Source organism: Echiichthys vipera, assembly GCF_963691815.1.
Source record: "Echiichthys vipera genome assembly, chromosome: 17".
In the NCBI taxonomy this organism is placed as follows: domain Eukaryota; kingdom Metazoa; phylum Chordata; class Actinopteri; order Perciformes; family Trachinidae; genus Echiichthys; species Echiichthys vipera.
In genome coordinates, this window is record NC_139842.1 from 18,296,398 (window position 1) to 18,316,572 (window position 20,175).

The window sequence follows — 20,175 nt, forward strand, 5'->3', positions numbered from 1 at the left end:
ATCTTTACAAAGCCTCTGGGCTGAGGCGTTCACCCAGGGCTCAGGGCTATCAACAAATGTACAAAAGATTCATAACATTTAAGTGATAGCTGGAATGATAAGAGAGAGAGGCGAGACATTTAAAGATGCATGAACAGTGTTGACTACAGTTATTATTAGCAGATGCCGGTCCTGACAGCTATATGTTTGAAACAGATACAACTCATCATTTTAACATAGCTTTTAAATAAATCTCCATACAGTGCATTTAAGATTCCGTATATCTTGCACATATTTACAAATAGGTGTGCGTACAGTTGGCTAGTGCTCGTTTTCTGAAGATACACGACATAAAAACTGTTCAATTCTTTATTAATGTGCTGCCTTTATGGTGCCATGGCTGCAGCACACAACAGTTTGTAGAAAGAGATGATATTCTAGAGGTAAAAATTTGCCTATCTACCTGTGATAGGAAGAGTGTTAAAGTGTACATGGACACAATTGCCCCTAACACTAATGTAAACACATACATTCTTCCTTTCTTTAAAAATCTCACACGTACATTCACCTGTGAACACACATACGTATTTTAACATCCTAAGTGTACAAACTTTTGGCCTGAAAGTGGTGAGCACACACACACAGACATTGTGGAATGTAAGTTGGTCAGTCTGTGGTTGAAAACACTAAGTTACGGTCTCTGCTGCTTCAAAGTTTAGTGGTTTAAAATGATCCCAAAACCATACACCTAGCTTCCCCTTATTGCACCTGAAAACTCTGGAGTTGGGGAGGAGAGGGGGTAAAAGAACAAGTAACAATGAACATAAACCCAGTTATCACATCATTTTGGGCTCTGGCCAATGGCTGACGGGTTTTTGAGCCATTCTTTTATGAGAAGTCCTTCCTCCGACTCTCTTTGGAAAACATGCTAACAACTATTTCTTTTCACTTATATCCATGTTTTCAGAACAGATAATTGTCCACTTTGATATTTCAAAGTGGGGAACTGTGCCTGGGTCCTCCTTCTTTAAGAAAAAAGGAAACTATTCAGTTCCTGTTACATTATTTCAGTCTATAGATGACCATGTTTGTGTGCTAGTCCAACATTTAACTGTGGACTCAGTTGGTGGCCAATTTAGTTTGTAGGCAGGTGGGCAGGCATTGGAAGGACATGTCTCATATTAAATTGGTTGATATGTTCTTCATCAGACTGTTCAAGATGTGAGAAAAGGAGGTACACAGACACCGAATCACATTCTTAGAGCCCCCGGACTGGAGGAAGACCCTGGTGTCTCCCACAGGGAGAGCCACCTGCTCACTCTAGTAGCGGCCCGGACACAGTCCTCAGCAGCCTGCTGGAAGCAGCCACACAAGTATGATTAGGCTGGTATGGTGAGATGAGCTCCGCGGGCCAAGAGGAGGACAGAGCCAGACAGGAGGACAGACGATAGGAGCAGAAGTGGGCGTGGGGGAAACGATAATCGGAAGAGGTTTGGAGAAATTTTCAGGACAGGAGTGGAAGACCTTTTTTTGTTCCCCTCTTCTCTGATGTGGAAACGACACAGTGCGAGGAGGAAGACAAGAGTAGACAGGACAGAGAGACAAAAAGATAGACAGATATCTTATCCTCCACCAGATCTGAAAGAGAAGTGAAAACGGAGATAGTTTACAGAAAGAAAACAGTTGCAGGCGACAAAAGATGAAGAATCCTGAGAAACGGAAGGAGCTATTTTCTTCACAAAGACAAAGCATGATAAAGGAATATTAAGGGATTGGGGAGGATTTTTTTTTAAGCAAGAATTGAAATTAGGATGAAGAATTAAAGTAAAAGGGTCTGTGAGGATGAGCCAAGGGATGAACTGGATGAAGGAGTGACTAGCCATGCTGAGGGCATTTGGGATGAGATGTTTTGTGATGCTGCTCCCCTGATAGAATATCACATGGTCATGGTTATTGCAAAGTTATACCTTCCTCTCCGAATGTTCCTGCATCCCATGAGCGCACATCAAGAGAAAAGACAAAGTCAAGACACATCAGTGACAATAGGAAATATGACTCATAAGCTTAACTATTTCAGAAGCATATTACGAAGTGGATCATCTAGATCAGTTCAGAGAACGAATAAGCAATAACAGTATAACTGCGCATTCATTAACAGTTTGTTTTCTTTCATGTTGGACTGTCTTTACCCATGTAAGATTTCAGAACAAAAACATACTGTAAATGACATAATAATGGATTTAATTCGTCCCCAGTTAAATCAATCATTCTTGCCAGATTATAGTGATGACATTTCATGCAGCAGGTCTACAGTAGTCATGGCACCGACCCTCTCAGCCCTACAACAGAAACTGTTACACCCATGGGTCTGACTATTGAGAAGAAACCTTCTTACAGCTCATGCACACATGCACAGATACTTACTTCTGGCCCTAAAAGGATTGACTGCATGCTACAAGTTATTAAATGCTTTTCAATGAACAGCTTTTCATCATGCCAAAATGATCTTCTTCTTATTATTATTATTAGATAAACTGTAAGTAAAGTAGGGGCAATCCTTTTAGGTCAGAGTATAAGGAGTGAACAATAGCAAGCATGCACAGGTGAAACAGTGCAGAAGAAGCACATCAGCGAGGGCATTTGGGGTTAGGAGGAAAAACTAAAAGAGCACCGAAGGTAAAACGGGGTATTTATGATGATCCACTGTATCCATTACACTTTTTCATAAAAGGCTATTAAATCTTGTTGACTTGAGAGAAGTGCTGCAGCGGTTCTCGGTACATTAATGTCTCGGTACTGCCCTGTTGTTACAATAAAAGAGGCGGAAAGGTGCAGGCTGGAGCTTATGTTTGATTAGTGATGCGTTTAAAGACACCCGGTGTGATGTCGCGTACGGTTGTGTTCTTTGGCAAAAGCCTTATAAGCCTTTGTGCGATTCAGCTCAGACTCGACTCCCCATTTCCCCTCCCCCCCGCTTGGGTGATTAGTTGCAAATGGGCATCTAGTATTTTTAGAGGGGTGAGAGTGGGAGGAGCGTGGGGTTCCTTTAGGTAGAAGCAGACAGGTAAACAAAGGCATGCCAGAACTCTTACTTAAATCCCCATCCTGTTCCCCCTAGGACTATAGCTGCCAGAAGAATAGCACCTGCGATGGACCCTATTATGATATTGGTGCCACTGGGACCTGCGCAGAGGAAGGAGGAGGGAGGAAGGGTGCGGAGGAGGAAGAGGAGGAGGAGGAGGAGGAAGGGCAGAAACAAAACAACACCACTAAAAAACACACGTCAGAGGACAGCATCAACACTGTACATCAACGACAACAACTAGAGAGAGAAAGGCAGATGGGAAGATACCTGCAGACAGAGAGAGAGATGAGGGGAAGGAGGAGGATACGAGCATGTGGGGGTTGAAGGTGGGAGAACGGGAGGGTGAGCGAGGGAGGTCAGGGAGACAACAGTAACAAAAAAAACAAAGGAGAGAGAGTTTTATTACTTTGTTCTCATTCCCCCTCTCCTGCTCTTTCAGCTGGACACCCTCTTGCTCAGGGTGGCTTTTTTGGCCCTATGAGAGCAGCTGCAAAATTGCTCTGTGTCATTGGTAGACTGCAAGAAAGTAAGGAAGACACTTGAAGATGGCAGGGCCTGCAAGACATACAGTACTACCATACACACACACACACATACTGCACATGCACATGTGCTCTAATGGATAAACGTGTCTCAACACACACCCACACTCTTCCAATATTGAAAACAAGACTCAGCAGGAAGGAAAACACTGTGTGGGTCTAAATATTGATGTTAACTTTCTCATAATGGTCAGGTGAACTACTCTTTGAGACTGTGCTCCACTTCAGTACATAGAGAAGCTACAGTGATGATGGGTAGAGACTATGAGGGGGGTTATGAGAGGCGGACAGAAAGAGAGACATAGACAGGTTGAGAGGCGCTATGGACCTTTCTTCTCTGGGCCCGTCGGGACTGTTGGCTCAGGGATGGGATCAAAGACGCTGCAGTCTTTCCCCGTGTAGTCCCTGTCACAGATACACTTCACCTCATTACTGCACGTCTGCAACAGAGAGAGAGAGAGCGAGATGAAAATCAAGTGCAATAGAAAGACACTCACAGAGGTGATTTTATAGTTGTTAAGATGTTAAAACCACTATGTAATTGTCATGTCGGTGACATGTAGCCATTTTTATAGCAGCCTTTCAATGACAGTATTTCAACAAGTAGTTTGAACCTGTTTCACATTGAAATATTGTCATTTAGATAAAGTGTGTGACTTGATCTTTAAAACAAAAACAATGGTTATATGTCACATATATTTAAGGTCAGAAATACATCAATAAAAACAGAAACAACAGTTCTCATGTATGTAAATAGGGAGGACAAAGTAAGTAAAGTAATAAACATATAATTGAATTTGTACATTTCCAAAATGTACCCAAAAACATTATGAGCTTCATAAAGATAGATAATATTCCAAGGTTGCATTAGATTGCATAGGTGTTCCTAATAAACCCATGAAGTCACTTATCAGTACACTAAATTTTCACTTTTCAGTTCAGGGATTTATATTTTTTACCCCGTGGTCGGAACAGATGCGTCCATTGTTGGATCCTGAACAGGTGCTGAGGTTGAACGCTGCCACAGGGAGGCAGCGTCGCTCCAAACACATCATGTTGGGACCACAAGGAGTACCGTCCTCCACATAACCCAGGTCTGAGCCGTCCTCCAGCAGAGCATGGCCACCTCTGAGTGAAGTATGGGAACATGTCAAACAGGAGGACTTTTAGTCATTTAGGAACACAATATTCTCATTTTCATGGTTGTGGCTGAACAGAAAGATGTGACCCGCTTACTTGCAGTCGAGGTATTTGTTCTGGTGATAGAGGGTGAAGCTGGTCACCTCACCCTGCAGGTCTCCAAATTTCGGCTTCATCGTCACGTTGGCACAGAACAGGAAGCCACATAGGACATCCCTAAACACGAAAAAGTGAATGGTAGAGAACGAGATGAAAAGAAGAATAGTGTAAACACTATGAGAATATCAGCAAGGGAAATCAGGATGGCTTGACTCACGGCTTGTTGCACTGCAGCCAGCCCTGGCCTTCGGGGCCTGGACCACAGTTGCCTTTTTCTGTCCCCTCAGCGTTCAGCTTCTCATAACAAAACCTGTCCGCTGAATCTAGGACGGCAAACAAAGAAAGAAATGACACCGTCGCAGGGAGAATAAGATTACAAAGCCATATATATACACACACACACACACACACACACACACACACACACACACACACACACACACCCTTTCCAGGGGCAAGGTGCATGTGTTGTTTACTTACTATAACCCCAGAGACCCCTACACTGTCCATCACGAGTCCTGCATCGTCCTCCGTAACAGCGGCCCTGAAGAAATGGGACAACCATAATCAAGTATACGTAAGCGTGAGCTGCAGACTGGAAAATGCAACAAAACAGCACTTACCTGACTTGTGTCACACATGTAGCCATCAAGCTTGTGCACATTATGAGGACACTGCAAAAGAAGAAAAAGTAGATCATGTTCTAGATACTCTGGTTGAGCTAGCTTTGTGTTTTTTTAAGTGTTACATCACAGTCAACTCTACCTGGCTGGAGTCTCCGGTGCAGGTCTCTGGGATATCACAGTCATTCACAGCCTCTCGACATACCACGCCTCTCAACTCATACTAAGTCACAGCAACAACAAATAAAAAAGGCATCAGGTAAATATTGGAGAAGTCTTTTAGTAATTATACAGGCTGTAGGCAACTAGAACTTACACAATAGCATTTCCAATTAGGTGTTTCCCCTCTGTGGACACTTTCAAGGCCAAACACTGTTCTCTCAGTCCTTGGAGTGTCATAAAGACTCACTGTCTATGCTTCTGAGTTTTGTATTTGCCATCTATTCCAATTATATTTTTATTTGTGCATTAGACGGCATTGTAGTGTTGTCTCTACGCCTTTTTCCTATCTCAATGTTATGATGTTTTTATTTTGTTTTTGACTGTACAGCTGTCTTTAAATGTGCTTCATAAATAGACTTGATTTGACTTGATTTGATTTGAGCACTGAGCAGACACTTAACTGTTTTTTATGATTTATATTTGGGGAAAAGTAACATAAATCCCTTGACACTAAGATGAAGGTTGGAGAGGTTTAGGTCTTAATGTCTTATTTCTACAAGCTTGATCAGCAAAACCGTAGAACAGCATGCAGGTTGTATTAGTCGGCGCAGAAAACTTATAACATGCAGAAAAAACAACTTTATCAGAACAATATTTCCTATTTTTTTTTCTAATTCCCTAACTGTAACTGTAATTGTTGTAATTTCCTTCCTTTGTCTCATACAAAGACAGTTATGTATAAATGTCTTATTTTCGCTCCTATTTATAAAGGTGGACTCACCTTGCAGCCACTGCAGCAGAGTCCGTTACTGCACATTGCATCATGGGTAAGTGTGCACTTCTTGCAGCAGGCTCCTCCACTACGGGCGCACTCCTGCAGCCACATACATAAAAACAAACCTTCAGCTCTGCTTAAGAGCTGGCTTTCACCCATGATGTCCAACTGGATACTCACCACCTGGGATCCACAATCACACTCTTCCCCCGGCTCCACAAAGCCATTCCCACATTCTGGAGGGTCCAACAGCTGAGGAAGACAGACATGGACATATATGAGCTCATGTGTAAGTGGGAGACAGATGGACGAGAGATGAAATGTGTCACTAATATAGGAGAGTGTTGGCTGGAATTACAGAGATAAGAAGACAGGGGAGTTATTTAAAAGTAAAAAACAAACATATTCTATGGTCCTGTAAGTACAAGAATAATTAATTAGTCTATAAATAACGATTCTCAGAGGCGGCTCCTCTCACCACATCCTACATCCCCACATGGCACTCACCTTGTTTGGCTTGTTGAAGAGGCAGCTCCCGCCCCCCTGGAGCAGGAACTGGCTGTACTCATCAACACTGCAGCGAGAAAACTTTCTGGGCAGATAGTATCTGTGTTCACACAAAAAAACACACACATACACAAAGATCAAGACCAGGACATGACAAAAAAAAAATTAAATAAAAAAACAGCACAATGCTTTTCTGCCAGTGAGGCATGCCAGATCCTCTGTGGGTGCCTGTGCCATCACTTTGCAATCTGAAAGAAAAGTTACCATCTGTAGAAGGATATTACTCAATTAATAAATCAAATCTGTATTGTTCCATCTGGTAAGGAGAGCCAAATCCAAATTGTGCATACTGTATAATAATTCAGTAAATACTTTAAATTAAATTTGTAATTTCTACAAAGTGGTTGGCCCGCTGATGTCTGCTGTTTCAACAAATTTCCTTCATGTACCAAATACAAGCTGCGATCATCACAGGCTTGGCACATGGAAGACTGAGTAAACGTGAAAGCATGCCTCTGTTACAGGTATTTAATTGTCTAATTGAGTGAATTGAACGGAACAAATCGCAGCTTAGAGGGAGTGTGACAAGAAAGCAGTCCTGCTACATCATGTCAACAAACGCAGATTTATTGAACAGATGTGTTGTGTTTTTTTTGTGGTTGTTCACTTCAGTGTGCTATGATGTGCTTCTTTACCCCGTGTCTTCCATGATGCAGCCCAGCCAGGCATCTGGGCACCTGCAGTCTCCTGTGAAGAAGACAAAGGAGGGGGAAGAGCGCAGATGAGACGGGGAAACTTCAAAGAAATGACCGTGGTGATCAGCAATCACAACACAAGCTGTGACAGTTCACATGCTGCAGCTAGATTTATGACCAACAAAAAAGAATAGACTTTCCATAGAGCTGATACCTAATGAAGGACTTATGGAGCCTACAGTGCGTGCACTGAGCTCTAGTCCTGGCATTGAATAATGGTCCTGATGGATCTTCAACATTAATCACTGAGCCCATTGTTCAGTTGAAGCAATGCTCTAAGCACCTCCTCTTCTTGGACGCAGGTGACTAATCACCTAATGGAGAAGTCTAATTACAGAAAAGAACTGCTGGACAGGGATACCAACACCCAACGCTCTCTCTAACACCTCCCCCCAATACCATCCCTCTCTGCCTCCATCCTTCCCACACTGACCATGCTCTCTCTTGCTTTGAAAATGTATTCAGTCCAACACATTTCATCAGGTTGCCCTGTATCTTTTACCTGCAGAGTTGCGTACGTTGTTCCACCTCATGCCGATGTTCTGGCCGAGACTCTGGCACAATGTGATGGCCATTGCTCCTACATTCCCATACTAGAAACAAACACACAGGAGAGCTCTACTGTGAGATGGGGACAATGCTGATATGAAATGCTAAAGGTATCTGGGGTTGCAATAAAAAAGATGTACTTACAACCAGGATTAAAGTAATAGTTTGACATTTTGAGAAATTATAACCTTTCTTGCCAAGAGCTAAATGAGAAGATCAATATCACTCTCTTGTGATGAGGCTTAGCTTAGTTGATCACAAAGACTAGAAGCAGGGGGAAACAGTTAGCCTGGCTCGGTCTAAAAGGTGACAGTATCCACCTAACAGCACGTCTAAAGCTGTTAAGTCTGAACAAAAAACAACAAATTGCCATTTTACCAGGAAGTTAAGTGCTAGAGTCTGGATTAGTTCTTGGCTGGGAGCAGTAAGTATTGAATGCCTGGGTTGGATGGTCGGCATTGTCCGTCCGTAGACTCAACTATTGGCCTATTCTGATTTATAAGTGTGTTCTCAGACCGCTTCCTTCTTATCTACGGACCTGCATCCTTCAAAAAAGAATAGAAGGTTACCGTCTTTGCTTTCAGGACGTATTCCTTCTAACTGTTTCTAAAGTCCATACTGAACTGGAGATAAAGAGCTTTTAAATTTGCTGCTCTTTCTGATTGGAACCAGTCACACAACCACCTGAATCTTCAGGAGCTGGTTTCATTGGACACATTGAAAGCGATGCTAAAAGACTTGGAAGCCGTCAAATCTGGCTATAGATGTTTTGAAATCTTGAATTATGTTTCGATATCTTTGAAGATGTGTTACTTGTGCTGCTGCCTGTCTCGGCAAGGACACTCTTGAAAAAGAGATTTTTTTATCTTCTTTAGCAATGAGTCTTTTTCCTGTTTAAATAAAGGTTAAATAAAAAAGTAAGGTGTTGGTAGGTGGATTTTGCTACAAGAAGTAAGAGGTTTAACTTCAGAGATTTGGTCCAACATATACTTCCAGATATGAAGAAAAAAAAAAAAATATATATATATTTTTTAAATCAGCCATGTTGCTCCAGATTTCAACATGAAATCTTCATCCATTAACCATATTATTTAGTGACTTTACTGGCTTCATTTAAATTGTGCAACAATGATGAGCTGAAAGTAAAATGTGGTTTAATTATTCAAATCTACATTTAGCTAAGAAATTTAGAATTTTTTTCTTACCTCATTGATGCCTCCTCCTCTTGTTAGAGAGCACACTCCTCCTGTGAAGGCCGTCCCACTGCGGCTGCTGTGAAATGTACGCCCTCTAAAGGTGCACAGGTAAGAAAGATACCATAATTTGTAATAAAACCTCAACTGGCACCCAAAGATCAAATAAGTCTCAAGACATTAGAGATTTTTGTCCTCTTACGAGAAAAGATGGACGACGTCACTCTGATCTTTGATGTTGTCCTTCCTGTATTTCATGAAGTTCTGCAGCGTTATCAATGGATCTTCCATTACTGGCATCATATTTTTAGAGGTCCAGGTCTCCATGGCAACCAGCACGATCCTGGTGTTCAACTGATCCTTGTAGATCTGTGGACCAAAAACAACCCATAATTTTACCGCTTTGTAGCGGGACACCTGTGCTGTGAACACTCCTCGTGCTCTCTGGGATAAATTATTCGCAAATCTCGAAATGAGCACACACTTCTTGACATGTGGCCATGTGTGTGTGTATGCCAAGTGTACAGTAGAAGTAGGAGGATTGTAATCCTTCAAACAAAGCTCTTACCGCATCTGCCATGTTGACCACTGCTTTGGCAAAGTTCTTGGTTTGGCTGCTAGAGCGACGCAGCTGTACAAACTGTGGAGACACAAAGATACACAGATGGTGTAAGACATGGATCACATTCACTCCCTCACACACAAATACACGCGCACACACACACACACACACACACACGTTTGTAATTGTACGGATCCTGACCCAAAGTGTATATTTATTGGAATGTTTTACTGATTTTATTTTCATGAATTATTGGCATTGACAGCCCACAATGCCTGCCACTATTTGTATGAATTTTTTATTTTTCTTTATTTCCATCTATATCCCTTATGACAGTTTCCAATTACATGTTATCATCTGTACATTTCCGAAGGCAGTTGTTATACTATAGTTGACTTTCACCATGACATACTCGGTTACTTGATGCCACAGGAAAAAATCCAGCAGCCTAAATGTAGCCTTTTTTATGTGTAAGACAAGCAAACGTGATAACAACCGGGTTAATGTACACTAACTAGGCTGGTATATGGTTAGCAACAAAGAACATGCTGGTATATCAAGGCACTGCTGGACAGCCTCTATGACCCGGGCAACTCTAAATAGACACACAACTCACCATTTCGTTGTCGTTGACCACCATCAACTCGATATATTTGGTCTCAGTCTGGACAGAGGACTTGCGAACATATCTCTTGGAGCGCCTCAGCACCCTAGACCCCTGCTGCTCCCTCATTTGGTTCGGTCTGTCGTCATCTCCATCACCTCCTCTGCTATCCCGCTCGGTGTCCTCTGTACAGTCTGGACACACACAAGAAGCAAAACTGCAGACACTTAGAGCAATATTATGTTTTTTCTTGTGCGATGAGGTGTAGTGCAAACAGTCCTATCTCAATTTCAGTCGAAATATTACATTTCCAAATCGAAAAAGCTGTGGGTTTAAAAAAAATAAAAACATTACACCCCATTCAATTATCACATTTGTTTGGTCTGAATTGTCCTCTCTCACTGGTGTGAAGAGAAGACAAATTTAGTTTTTTACTGACTACAATAGCTTTTTTGGAGTCTTATTGGATAGTAACATAAAGAATATATGTGAAATGTGATAAAATATTAATAAAAATAGATACATTTTATATAGCGCTTTTCTCAGTACTCAAAGCCGCTTGATAGACAGACTTAAAGGCAGTATTATTCTGATGTGATACGGGCGCAGTAGTTGATGTTTAAAATGCACACCTGGACAGTGGGGGGAAAGTCTGATATCAGGCATCCTGCGGATTAAGTGAGCACCATCATCCTATAACAGAGTACACCCAGATGATATTAGACACAAAAACAGCATCTAGACTCACAATAGTTGAGTAATAATTACTATAACTACTCTGACTATTTACCTGATTGCTTCCATTGTGAACAGGCTCAATCCCGTAAGAGAAGAAGCCATCAGAGAACATGCCGCTAAGGAGCAACAACAAGAGAATGATAATGAGATGCGGAGCAGAGCGAGACGGACAGTTAAAATTAAGTGATTATGTGTTAAGCAAGACGACAAATGTGGTTTTAAAAATAAAGGTTTACTGTCAGGCTCACCACAGGCCGTGGCAGGTGGAGAGAGCTGCCCAGGACTTCGGTAAACCTCTCAACCTTCCCTGGTAGTAGCAGTGCTCCCCTCCCTGTGGACGCAACACACCACTGTTCCATAAAACAACCTCTGCTAACACACGGAGGCTTTACAGGCTCTCTTTTATTATACTTCGTTGGGTATCATAATAGGTCAGCTCTGAGGGAAGAGTGACTTCCCTCTCCCTTTTTCCCCACTATCGCGTTTATGGCACAATCTGTGACCTACTTGGGTCCTGTGCTCTACTTCACTCTATTCTGCTTCACTGACAACAGAGGTGGAGGTAAACCCTCGACAAGGATCTGTTCAATAAATCAACACTCAGTTTGGCCACATGGTTAGATCTGAGAATTTAACATGGGAAGACTGAACAGTAGGCCAGCTGCAACTGGAAAACACAATGGGAGTAAAATTGGAATTGAGCTCTGCTCTTTCCTGTCCTTATAACAACCTAGACTACCCCAGTAGCTTTTGTCTCCAGCTAACACTCCCACAAAAGCGGCCACAGCGCTTCACGAGGCCACAGTGGTAAAGATAAACCACCACAAGTGAGAAACACTGGTTCACCTGCATCAGATTGGGTTCAGCGGGGCGTGTAAGCCTTGCCACAACAGGTGCAGCATCACACCTTGTCCCGCAGCAGCATCAGAAGCATCACATGAGCACTCTGACCAGCTGAGAGACAATCTGGCCTGACTACAGGTCTCCATCCACCAGCCCTGTAAGCTTCCTCTCCCCCTCCGCCGCTCTGGGAACAAACCAATTGTCTATGAACACACACACACTACCAAAAAATTACTCCCCCCTGATCCAAAGCTCATCTTGCCATTGTGTTAACCGGCATTTTACCCCTCATTTTCCCTCCTCCTCCTCTCTCGTTGGATCAGTTCTCCCCTCCCTCTCGCTCTTCTTTCATTCTCTTTGCTGCCAAGAACTTAATGACACCGCTGAGCTAACTGGTTGCTATGGAAACAGGCTTGTGATAGGTCAGGAGGACTGAGGGAGAGTTTGGAACGATAGTGGTAGGGGACATGGAGTGCTGGTTGGGTGGGTGGTTGGGTGGGTGTCTGCTGGGGGGGCAGTAAGTGGTACATTTATACAGAAAAAAAATAAATAGCCATCCCTCCTGGCTAGAAGAATGCAGTGACATTCCTCTGGTCTGTCCTGAAAAGCACACACCACATTCGATGTCAAGGCTTTCATCCATTTTCCTGTTATTTCTTAATTCTTTTTCCGCGCTTGTGCTTTGACACCACGGGCATCCGCTGCCTTTCTTCTTGACTGTCTGAGAAAGGCCAGAGCAGAGAGGCTGACAGGAAAAACCCACGTATGTAGAGCACAGAAACATACATACTCTTAACGGTTACATGGCAGCCTACTTTTGAAGCAGAGAGCACATAATACACTTTCTATAAATAGATCAAATGGGAGGATGACATCAAACTGTAAAACCTCCAGAAAACATCATAATCACATAAAAAGATCAGCCTTATAACAGTGTTAATGTGGCAGCTTATTAGTTTTAGTCTCATTTTATCCTTCATACTTTTAGTCTCTCTTCATTTTGTCAGCTACTTTCTTATTTAGTCCTAGTCTCAGTCCTGTGTCAAATGTCCTTTTTTAGTCATAGACAGATTATATTGAACGTTTCAGTCAATCTAGTCGAGCCAAAACCAATAATTGTATCATATTAGTTTCCCACATAAGACTTTAACTTTATCTGATGAAAAACACAGTTTGAATGATTAAGAATACAGCTTTGCGTTACTCCTAAATCTTTCGGACTGTGCTCATTAGTGATGCACGGTTCAGACGTTCTGCCAATCGGCACCACCCAACATGCAACAACATGTGTTAATCAACCACCCAAACCTGAACCTGACCCCACCTGCAAACTGTGAGAGACAGAAGAAAGAAAAATGGAAGGTGACGAAAATAAAGAGGGACTTCAGTAAAGATAAGTTAATTAAAGGTAAATAAAGGTAAACATTTTAGACTTGTCTTTTTTGTCAACCATATTCCATGTTGATATCATCACAGTTAGTGCAAAATGACTTTGGTTCTTTATCGTCATCTTCTTAGTCATGGAAAAAAAGGTTGCTGACGAACATCATAGGTCGTCATAGTTTTTGTTAACAATAATAACGCTGTCTTAAAAGATACAAACCACCAAAAAGCATGTCTTCTGTTCCCAAAACGAGACTTTAGACAAACAGATCTGCGTTAGATGATGAGACATGGGAACTGTTATATAATAAGTTCTAATGAGGCACTGCATCTGACAAACAAAACTTTAAATGATTTCTAAGATTCACTGGCAACGGCATCAGTGTAAAATGTGACAAAGTCTCAGTTTCTGCAGCCAAAGAACTGAATGATGCACCGCCGCTCTGGTCATCCCATTAACATGCTGCCTTCTTTGTGCCAAAAAACAAGTTCACTCACTAAAAATCTTGTTGGTACACATCCCCATCCCACGCTAACACTCTTACCACCAACTGCGAGGGTCTGCCATCCTGATTAAAGTGTCTTTCCACATATTCTGAAGACAGGAGATGGCTGCAAAGAGAGGAGAGACACTATGAACATCACTAACAGCATTATCTCTATCCCCATGTAATAACAACTGGTTTCATCTGGGTTATTTCCCACCTCTTGATGTCCCCTCAAATGCATTTCACAAAGAGTAAGTGGACTTATTAACATGTGGTGTTAATAAAAACCACTGTAACCTCTTAAACATGCAACAGTGTGTGTCTGTGTTTGCCACATTGGTATTTCCCATCTTGTCATGTAACATAATAGAGACGTTAAGTGCATTTTAAGTGCTGGAAAATGCTAATGAGAACAGCTGCAGGGAATTATGAGCATATTCTATTACAAGTGTGTAATAAAGGGCAGATCTGATGGTTTTTGCACGGTAATACTAACTGGTTTAGCTCCAGGTCCAGAGTGAAGGTGTGTCCAAAGGCTTCCACTTGGAAACAGCTCTGGGCCAAGTGCACGGGCTGAAAAAAAAAAAAAAAAAACGCCCCACAGTGACAGAGACAGATTTCATAGTTGATCAATCAAAATGTAACAAAAGAATTGTGGTAAAGGGTGTCGCTCTGTAAGAGCCGACAGGGTGATTGTGGAAAAAGTCCCATGAATAATTCAACAGAATCAATAGTTTGTACGCTCTAAAAGCAACTTGGAAGTTGCAATATTATGATTGATAAAGTCTCCATTGATCGACAGTGGCTGCCAACATTCAGGCAGGCAGGACTGCAGAGAGCTATGGTTGTTTAAAAACTAAGGGATTCTGTGATAGAGATGTATGGAAAAGGAGGTGAAGAGGAGGAGGAGAAAACTTTACCGGCATGGTCTATATTCAGTCACGCTGTGCCAAAGCCCCTAAAGGACAGCTGGCAGAGCTGAGGATGTGAGGAGACAGCAGGGCCAGGAGAGAGAGAGAGACATTTACTGCAGACTAAACAGTGTGTCTCTTCAGCAGCTCTGACTGTGCCAGCGTGGCTTTGATCTCAGTCTGGAGGAACCAGGCTGCAGTGAATCACTGGGCTTTTACAATAAAATGCATCACCATCCAGGAATTATTCCCTACAGTGAGTACGGACAACAGATTTCTTACTACTGTCTTGGAGAGGAGGCTGAAGCATGGTGTCCTTCACTGCTTCTGTCTCTGTAAAGTAACGTTGTCCCACAGCGTTACATTAGTTGCATTTGATCTTTATGCACGATTGCTCTTAAAGTGGTTGACAAATCATTTTAATTTATCTTCCTCAGTGGAAGGAGTTGTTGAGTTGCAATGATAATTAATTTTATTGTTATTTAAATTTTTGTGAGCACTTTATTGACTTGACTTTTCCTTCTTGAAAGAACAATCTAACCACCAGGTCCTTTCAGCTGCTCTGGAGCTTTCCATAATATCAACCATCCATCTTCCCACAGGCCTTTTTGAGCCATGGTGGATATTAAAATGTGAATGATTTATTATGTAGTATAAGAATCAAACGTAATACAAAATGATGTGGATGGCGTATTTGGTTACTTAACCAATAAAATCAATTTCAGATAACAAAATGTTGTCTTCATAAAAAAATACTAAAAAACAGTAATCTCCCAATTTACTTTGGTGTCAGATGAACACAACAAAATCAACAAAACAGATAAAAGAAAATAAACGAGCAAGGCAAAAAATAATGCTGCCTCACCTATTTTCAACGCAGCACGATGTGACAGAGAAGAAAAAAGGTTCAGCTCATCCCCTGCTGCTTCTAAATTTATCATGTCCCTTATTTCAAGTGTCTTAAATATTTCAAGAAATAAAATAGCAGGTCTAGACAAGAACAGCAGCTGAAACAACAAGACTTCTGAAACCTTGCCTACTTTGCATTGTCATCACGTGGATCTTCGGAATGTATATTATGTTAGCTGTTTTTTATTCATACAGCATCTGTCCGGGTTAAGACAGCTTCTCCTGCAGGAGCAACAATATCCATCTTAACTATAGTCTCCCAACATGTGAACTGTGTGTGTGTAAGGAGCCTGATGTAGTCTCATAATGAACTACATCATATCGGCCTCATCGTAAGAGAGAGAAACAGGGGTGGGTGTGGGGTGGGGTGGGGGTGCTCAAGTCTCTTGGACCACGCAGCACTTCTCACACAGGCCTGCTTCATAATTAATGGGGACATACTTCAACACACCACTGAATAATGAAGAAGTCGAGGGCTCAGCAGCCAGATGATTGGACATAATGACTGAATATTTCAGAACAGGCTAAGCTTTGTCATGTGGAGATAAGGGGCAACTACAAAAACACATGCAACCATTTATACAGCTCTTTGATAAACTGTACACTTACTACGATGCATGCACGGTAGTATACAAAGCAAGACAGAAGGTTTTAGTTTCAGAACTTGTTGCCAGATGTTACAGCTTGAGTTCAGGGAGGAATGAATGACGTAAAAACAACCACTTGTCTGTCTTGGTTTCACCCCTCAGCTGACACGACTTCACTGTGGACATTCAAAGGCATTTTCAATGACTGCTGGGTCAAAATCACAAGGAGCTGCTGCAAGACCACAGTCTGTGTGCAAGTGCAAGACACCACCCTGCTCTGCCATCCCTGTGTAGCAAGAGCTGCACACTGGAGAAAATTAGGTTCCCCATCAGCGGAATAGTCTTGGTGCTGTCACACCCATACATGTCCACGCAGACTTGCTACAATGCCACCAATAGTGAATATCCTTTAGTGAGGAGGATGCATGCTGAGCACCAGACTTAAAATTCCTCAAATATTTCCTGAATTTCATGAGCTGTAGCTGCCCCATTTCATATGATTTTGGTCAGAAAAAAAGAAATGTTCTACCTGTAATATGTGAGGTAATAATGAATCCTCTGATTTTTTAAGCCAATCTTATAGATTGCCAAACTGGGATTCCTTCTTTTGAATCAAATTACAGTGAGAATAATATATTCCTCATTTTGCTGGGAGATTCCTGAAACCTTGTCAAGCACCCCTTGGTGTACCTGGCCCCCAAATTATGGATATGAATATTACGAGTCACAAAGAACAGAGTGATCCATTGTGAAAACAGACAGGGGATCTGAGAGAGTGATGTCAAGGGGTGTGGTGGGGGGTGGTTGACAACTTACCAAGTTGTTCCCGGTGCTGTTCTTCACCCTGGTATCCAAGTAGTCATGAGCCATTTCCTCCTCCGACTTGCTCTGCTGCAACAGCCGCTTTGGATAGGTGACCTTGGTGGCAGTGTCCCCGCTGTCCGGCTGCCCTGCCGGGGTAAACCAGTCCCAGATGCCCTCATCCTGCACGGGGCTCCTGTCCACAGCTGCAGATAGTAACAACAAGAGAAACTCTCACCATAGGATGTGAGTGTGCACGTGGTTCGGCGAGGTAGGGACACACCTGAGCCTGTCTAAATTGGACCTAGTACTAGTGTAGAAAGAAAAGCAAAGGGTTGAAGTTGCATTACAAGGGATATAGTTTTAATAAGTCACAATGAGCATTCAGATCAGTGATTTTTCTGTAAGATAATGGTTTGGTGACCTTATTCATCACACTGACCAGTTAATAGTGTTTTTTTTATTAGCTCTATTCTAAAAAAATTCAGTGGAAATAATGAGGTTGTAATGGAAAATAATTGATGCATAATTTGTCAAAATGTATAGGCTCTGAAGTAGAAGCCCATATTGACATAAACACAGGGCCTAGCTTCAAATATCACCAATCAGGCTGTACAATAGTTGCCTTCATGATTGAAAAGTTATCACCGTGCTTTTAGAGGTTTATTGGATTAAACAGCGCTGTAAATAGTTATGTGTACGTTGGATATAAGCGATGGGGCTGCGATGGAAATGTGTCGGAGAGTGCTTTCATGGCACCGAGCTCCCGCTACAATAAAATCACTACTATCAGCCTACAACCGGGGTGAAAAAAAGTGCTGCTGCAAGGGGGAAAAAACGCGGATGCAAAGGAAACGAAAAGGGTGCTCCCGCTCTCTATTCACCCCCCCCCCCCCCCTTCTCTCTCTCTGTCTTACCTGAGACCGCAAGCCTCTCGCCCACTGCAGCAAAGACCATGAAGCACCACACCGCCAGCATGATCTTCACATATTCCCCCGGATTACAACATCGACAGAGCCACAAAATGTCACGATGCCGGCCGACGGAGGGGAGGAAGAAGAGCAAAAGGCGCACAGCAGGAATGGTGGCGAAGAGCGATAGTGAATCTGCTAAACATCTGATGATGCGCGTCCTCTCATCTCTCCCTCTCTCTACGTATCTCTCTCTCTTTCAGCTCCGACAAACGCCGCGATTGAGAATTTGGATTATAGAATGAAACATAACCTCGGCCTATAGCGGAGATGATCAATACCGGCCTATAGGCTGATCGGTGAGGAACGGGAGAGTGGGCGCGTCGGATGCATGGCACCGTAAGGCTGCGCGGGTGCGTATGGGTGTATGGATGAGGTTGTACGTGAAGCCTATGTGCGAATCTGCGGTATGCGGAAACAAATTGGAAAAGGAGAAGAGGAATGCGTTGGGTCTGCGGTGAGGAGGACACGTGGGACTAGTGGTACCCTCCCTCATCCCTTGCAGCCTCCTCCTCCCGTTGCCAGGGAGAGGATGCGACAGGCGGGATGATGGTGAGGTGCACCGGCCATAAACAGGAGCCATAAAGGGGATTTGGGATTATTCATTCATTTTCTCAGTGTAGCTACAGGTATGAATGGCAACACTATCTCGGGATGTATGAAGGTAACAGGTTTGCAGAAAATGAATGTGTGCACAGAGACAGACATTACAGCTGAAAATTACTAAATGCATATATTGCATATACTGTATTCCTCCTGTTTCTATGGTAACATACTCAAACAGTCAAGAACATGTTGTCATTCATATTTTTACAAGAAATATTCTGCTGTTTCACTTGTAGACAAGTCCTTGCCTTCATCTGCCGAAGTTATATAGTTCTATAACTACATATGGATAAAACAAAAACTGGCTCAGCTGTAGGGTGACTAATATCAACATGATTAGCCTATAGTGAGGATTTGATATCTGAGTGACAACTGCTAACAAATACGAGAATTACTGCACTTTGATGCTCTGCTCCTTTTCCAAGAGCAATTCAAATATACATGACATACATTTTTTTAATCTCCGTATAACAATACGGCACAGTGCGCATGTGCCTGCCTGAATCACATGTTTAGTGTGTTTTCAGTGTAACAAATGACTGTGCATCATTCAGCCTGCTGTTGCTGCTGTTGTCACTGGAGGAGACGCCACAGGAGGGGGCAGAAGTGCCACGAAGCACTCGTGCGAGAATGAAGCCGGTATACTGCAGATATAAAGCAGCCAGGCAGTGAAATTTGGGAGACTCAGTTCCCTTCCTTCATACAGAAGAACCGGATCGTCTGCGAACATCACATCACTACAATATGGATCTGAAGTTAAATTAAACTGTTTGCATTTCTAAAAAACATCGCAATGATTGAAAAGAGGTAGATTTGCTCATTTTGATATTTACAAAATCGTTTTTTAATTAAGGCAACAGTGACATTTAGCTTACATGGAAACTAACCGTTCAAATGCAACAAGAGTATTTGATGTAAAAATAAATGTCACATGTGTGTTGTGCATCTATTGATGTGAAGTACTTTGTGCTCCTGAATTTAGAAAAGAGACAGCGCTTAGTGTTGAAGCAGGACAGGTTCTTCTACAGATGAAGCCGTTTCTCTGGCATCTTCATTTTGGAACACAGTAAACAGTTACAAGTTAAAATACCATGATGAGTATAAACATATTGCTGTGTAGATCTACACTGGCAACACATTTAGTAGTGATTTGGGACAGGTCCTACTGTAAATGTAATTAAGTTCAAAAGACAGTGTACCAGCATACAATCACTTGGGAACCATAACCACAGATCGATAAATGAAAAATTGACACTGGAGACCTGCAGTACTCTCTGTGTTGCTGTCTCAGCCCTGCCTGCAGGGTTTGCTTCATTGATGCAGTTTCAGTCTTCCAGCAGCCATCCTCCAGCACATCCCGCTA

The 20,175-nt window shown here is 42.4% G+C and overlaps 1 protein-coding gene across 1 annotated transcript; it reads right to left on the reverse strand.

Annotated features, from left to right (window-relative positions):
- Positions 1 to 1,485: 1,485 nt before the first annotated feature.
- On the reverse strand, positions 1,486 to 18,284 carry LOC310959917 (disintegrin and metalloproteinase domain-containing protein 11-like). Its single transcript, XM_083931466.1, is given in 27 exon segments — positions 1,486 to 1,617; positions 1,947 to 1,964; positions 3,072 to 3,162; positions 3,935 to 4,046; positions 4,566 to 4,734; positions 4,843 to 4,962; positions 5,063 to 5,168; positions 5,326 to 5,389; positions 5,469 to 5,519; positions 5,611 to 5,691; positions 6,412 to 6,504; positions 6,586 to 6,657; positions 6,913 to 7,012; positions 7,608 to 7,659; positions 8,170 to 8,260; positions 9,422 to 9,506; positions 9,612 to 9,778; positions 9,978 to 10,049; positions 10,588 to 10,769; positions 11,208 to 11,268; positions 11,353 to 11,358; positions 11,360 to 11,429; positions 11,562 to 11,644; positions 14,085 to 14,151; positions 14,524 to 14,600; positions 17,251 to 17,441; positions 18,153 to 18,284. Coding segments are annotated over 27 exon segments (2,358 nt in total). The 5' UTR covers positions 18,214 to 18,284; the 3' UTR covers positions 1,486 to 1,601.
- Positions 18,285 to 20,175: the final 1,891 nt, after the last annotated feature.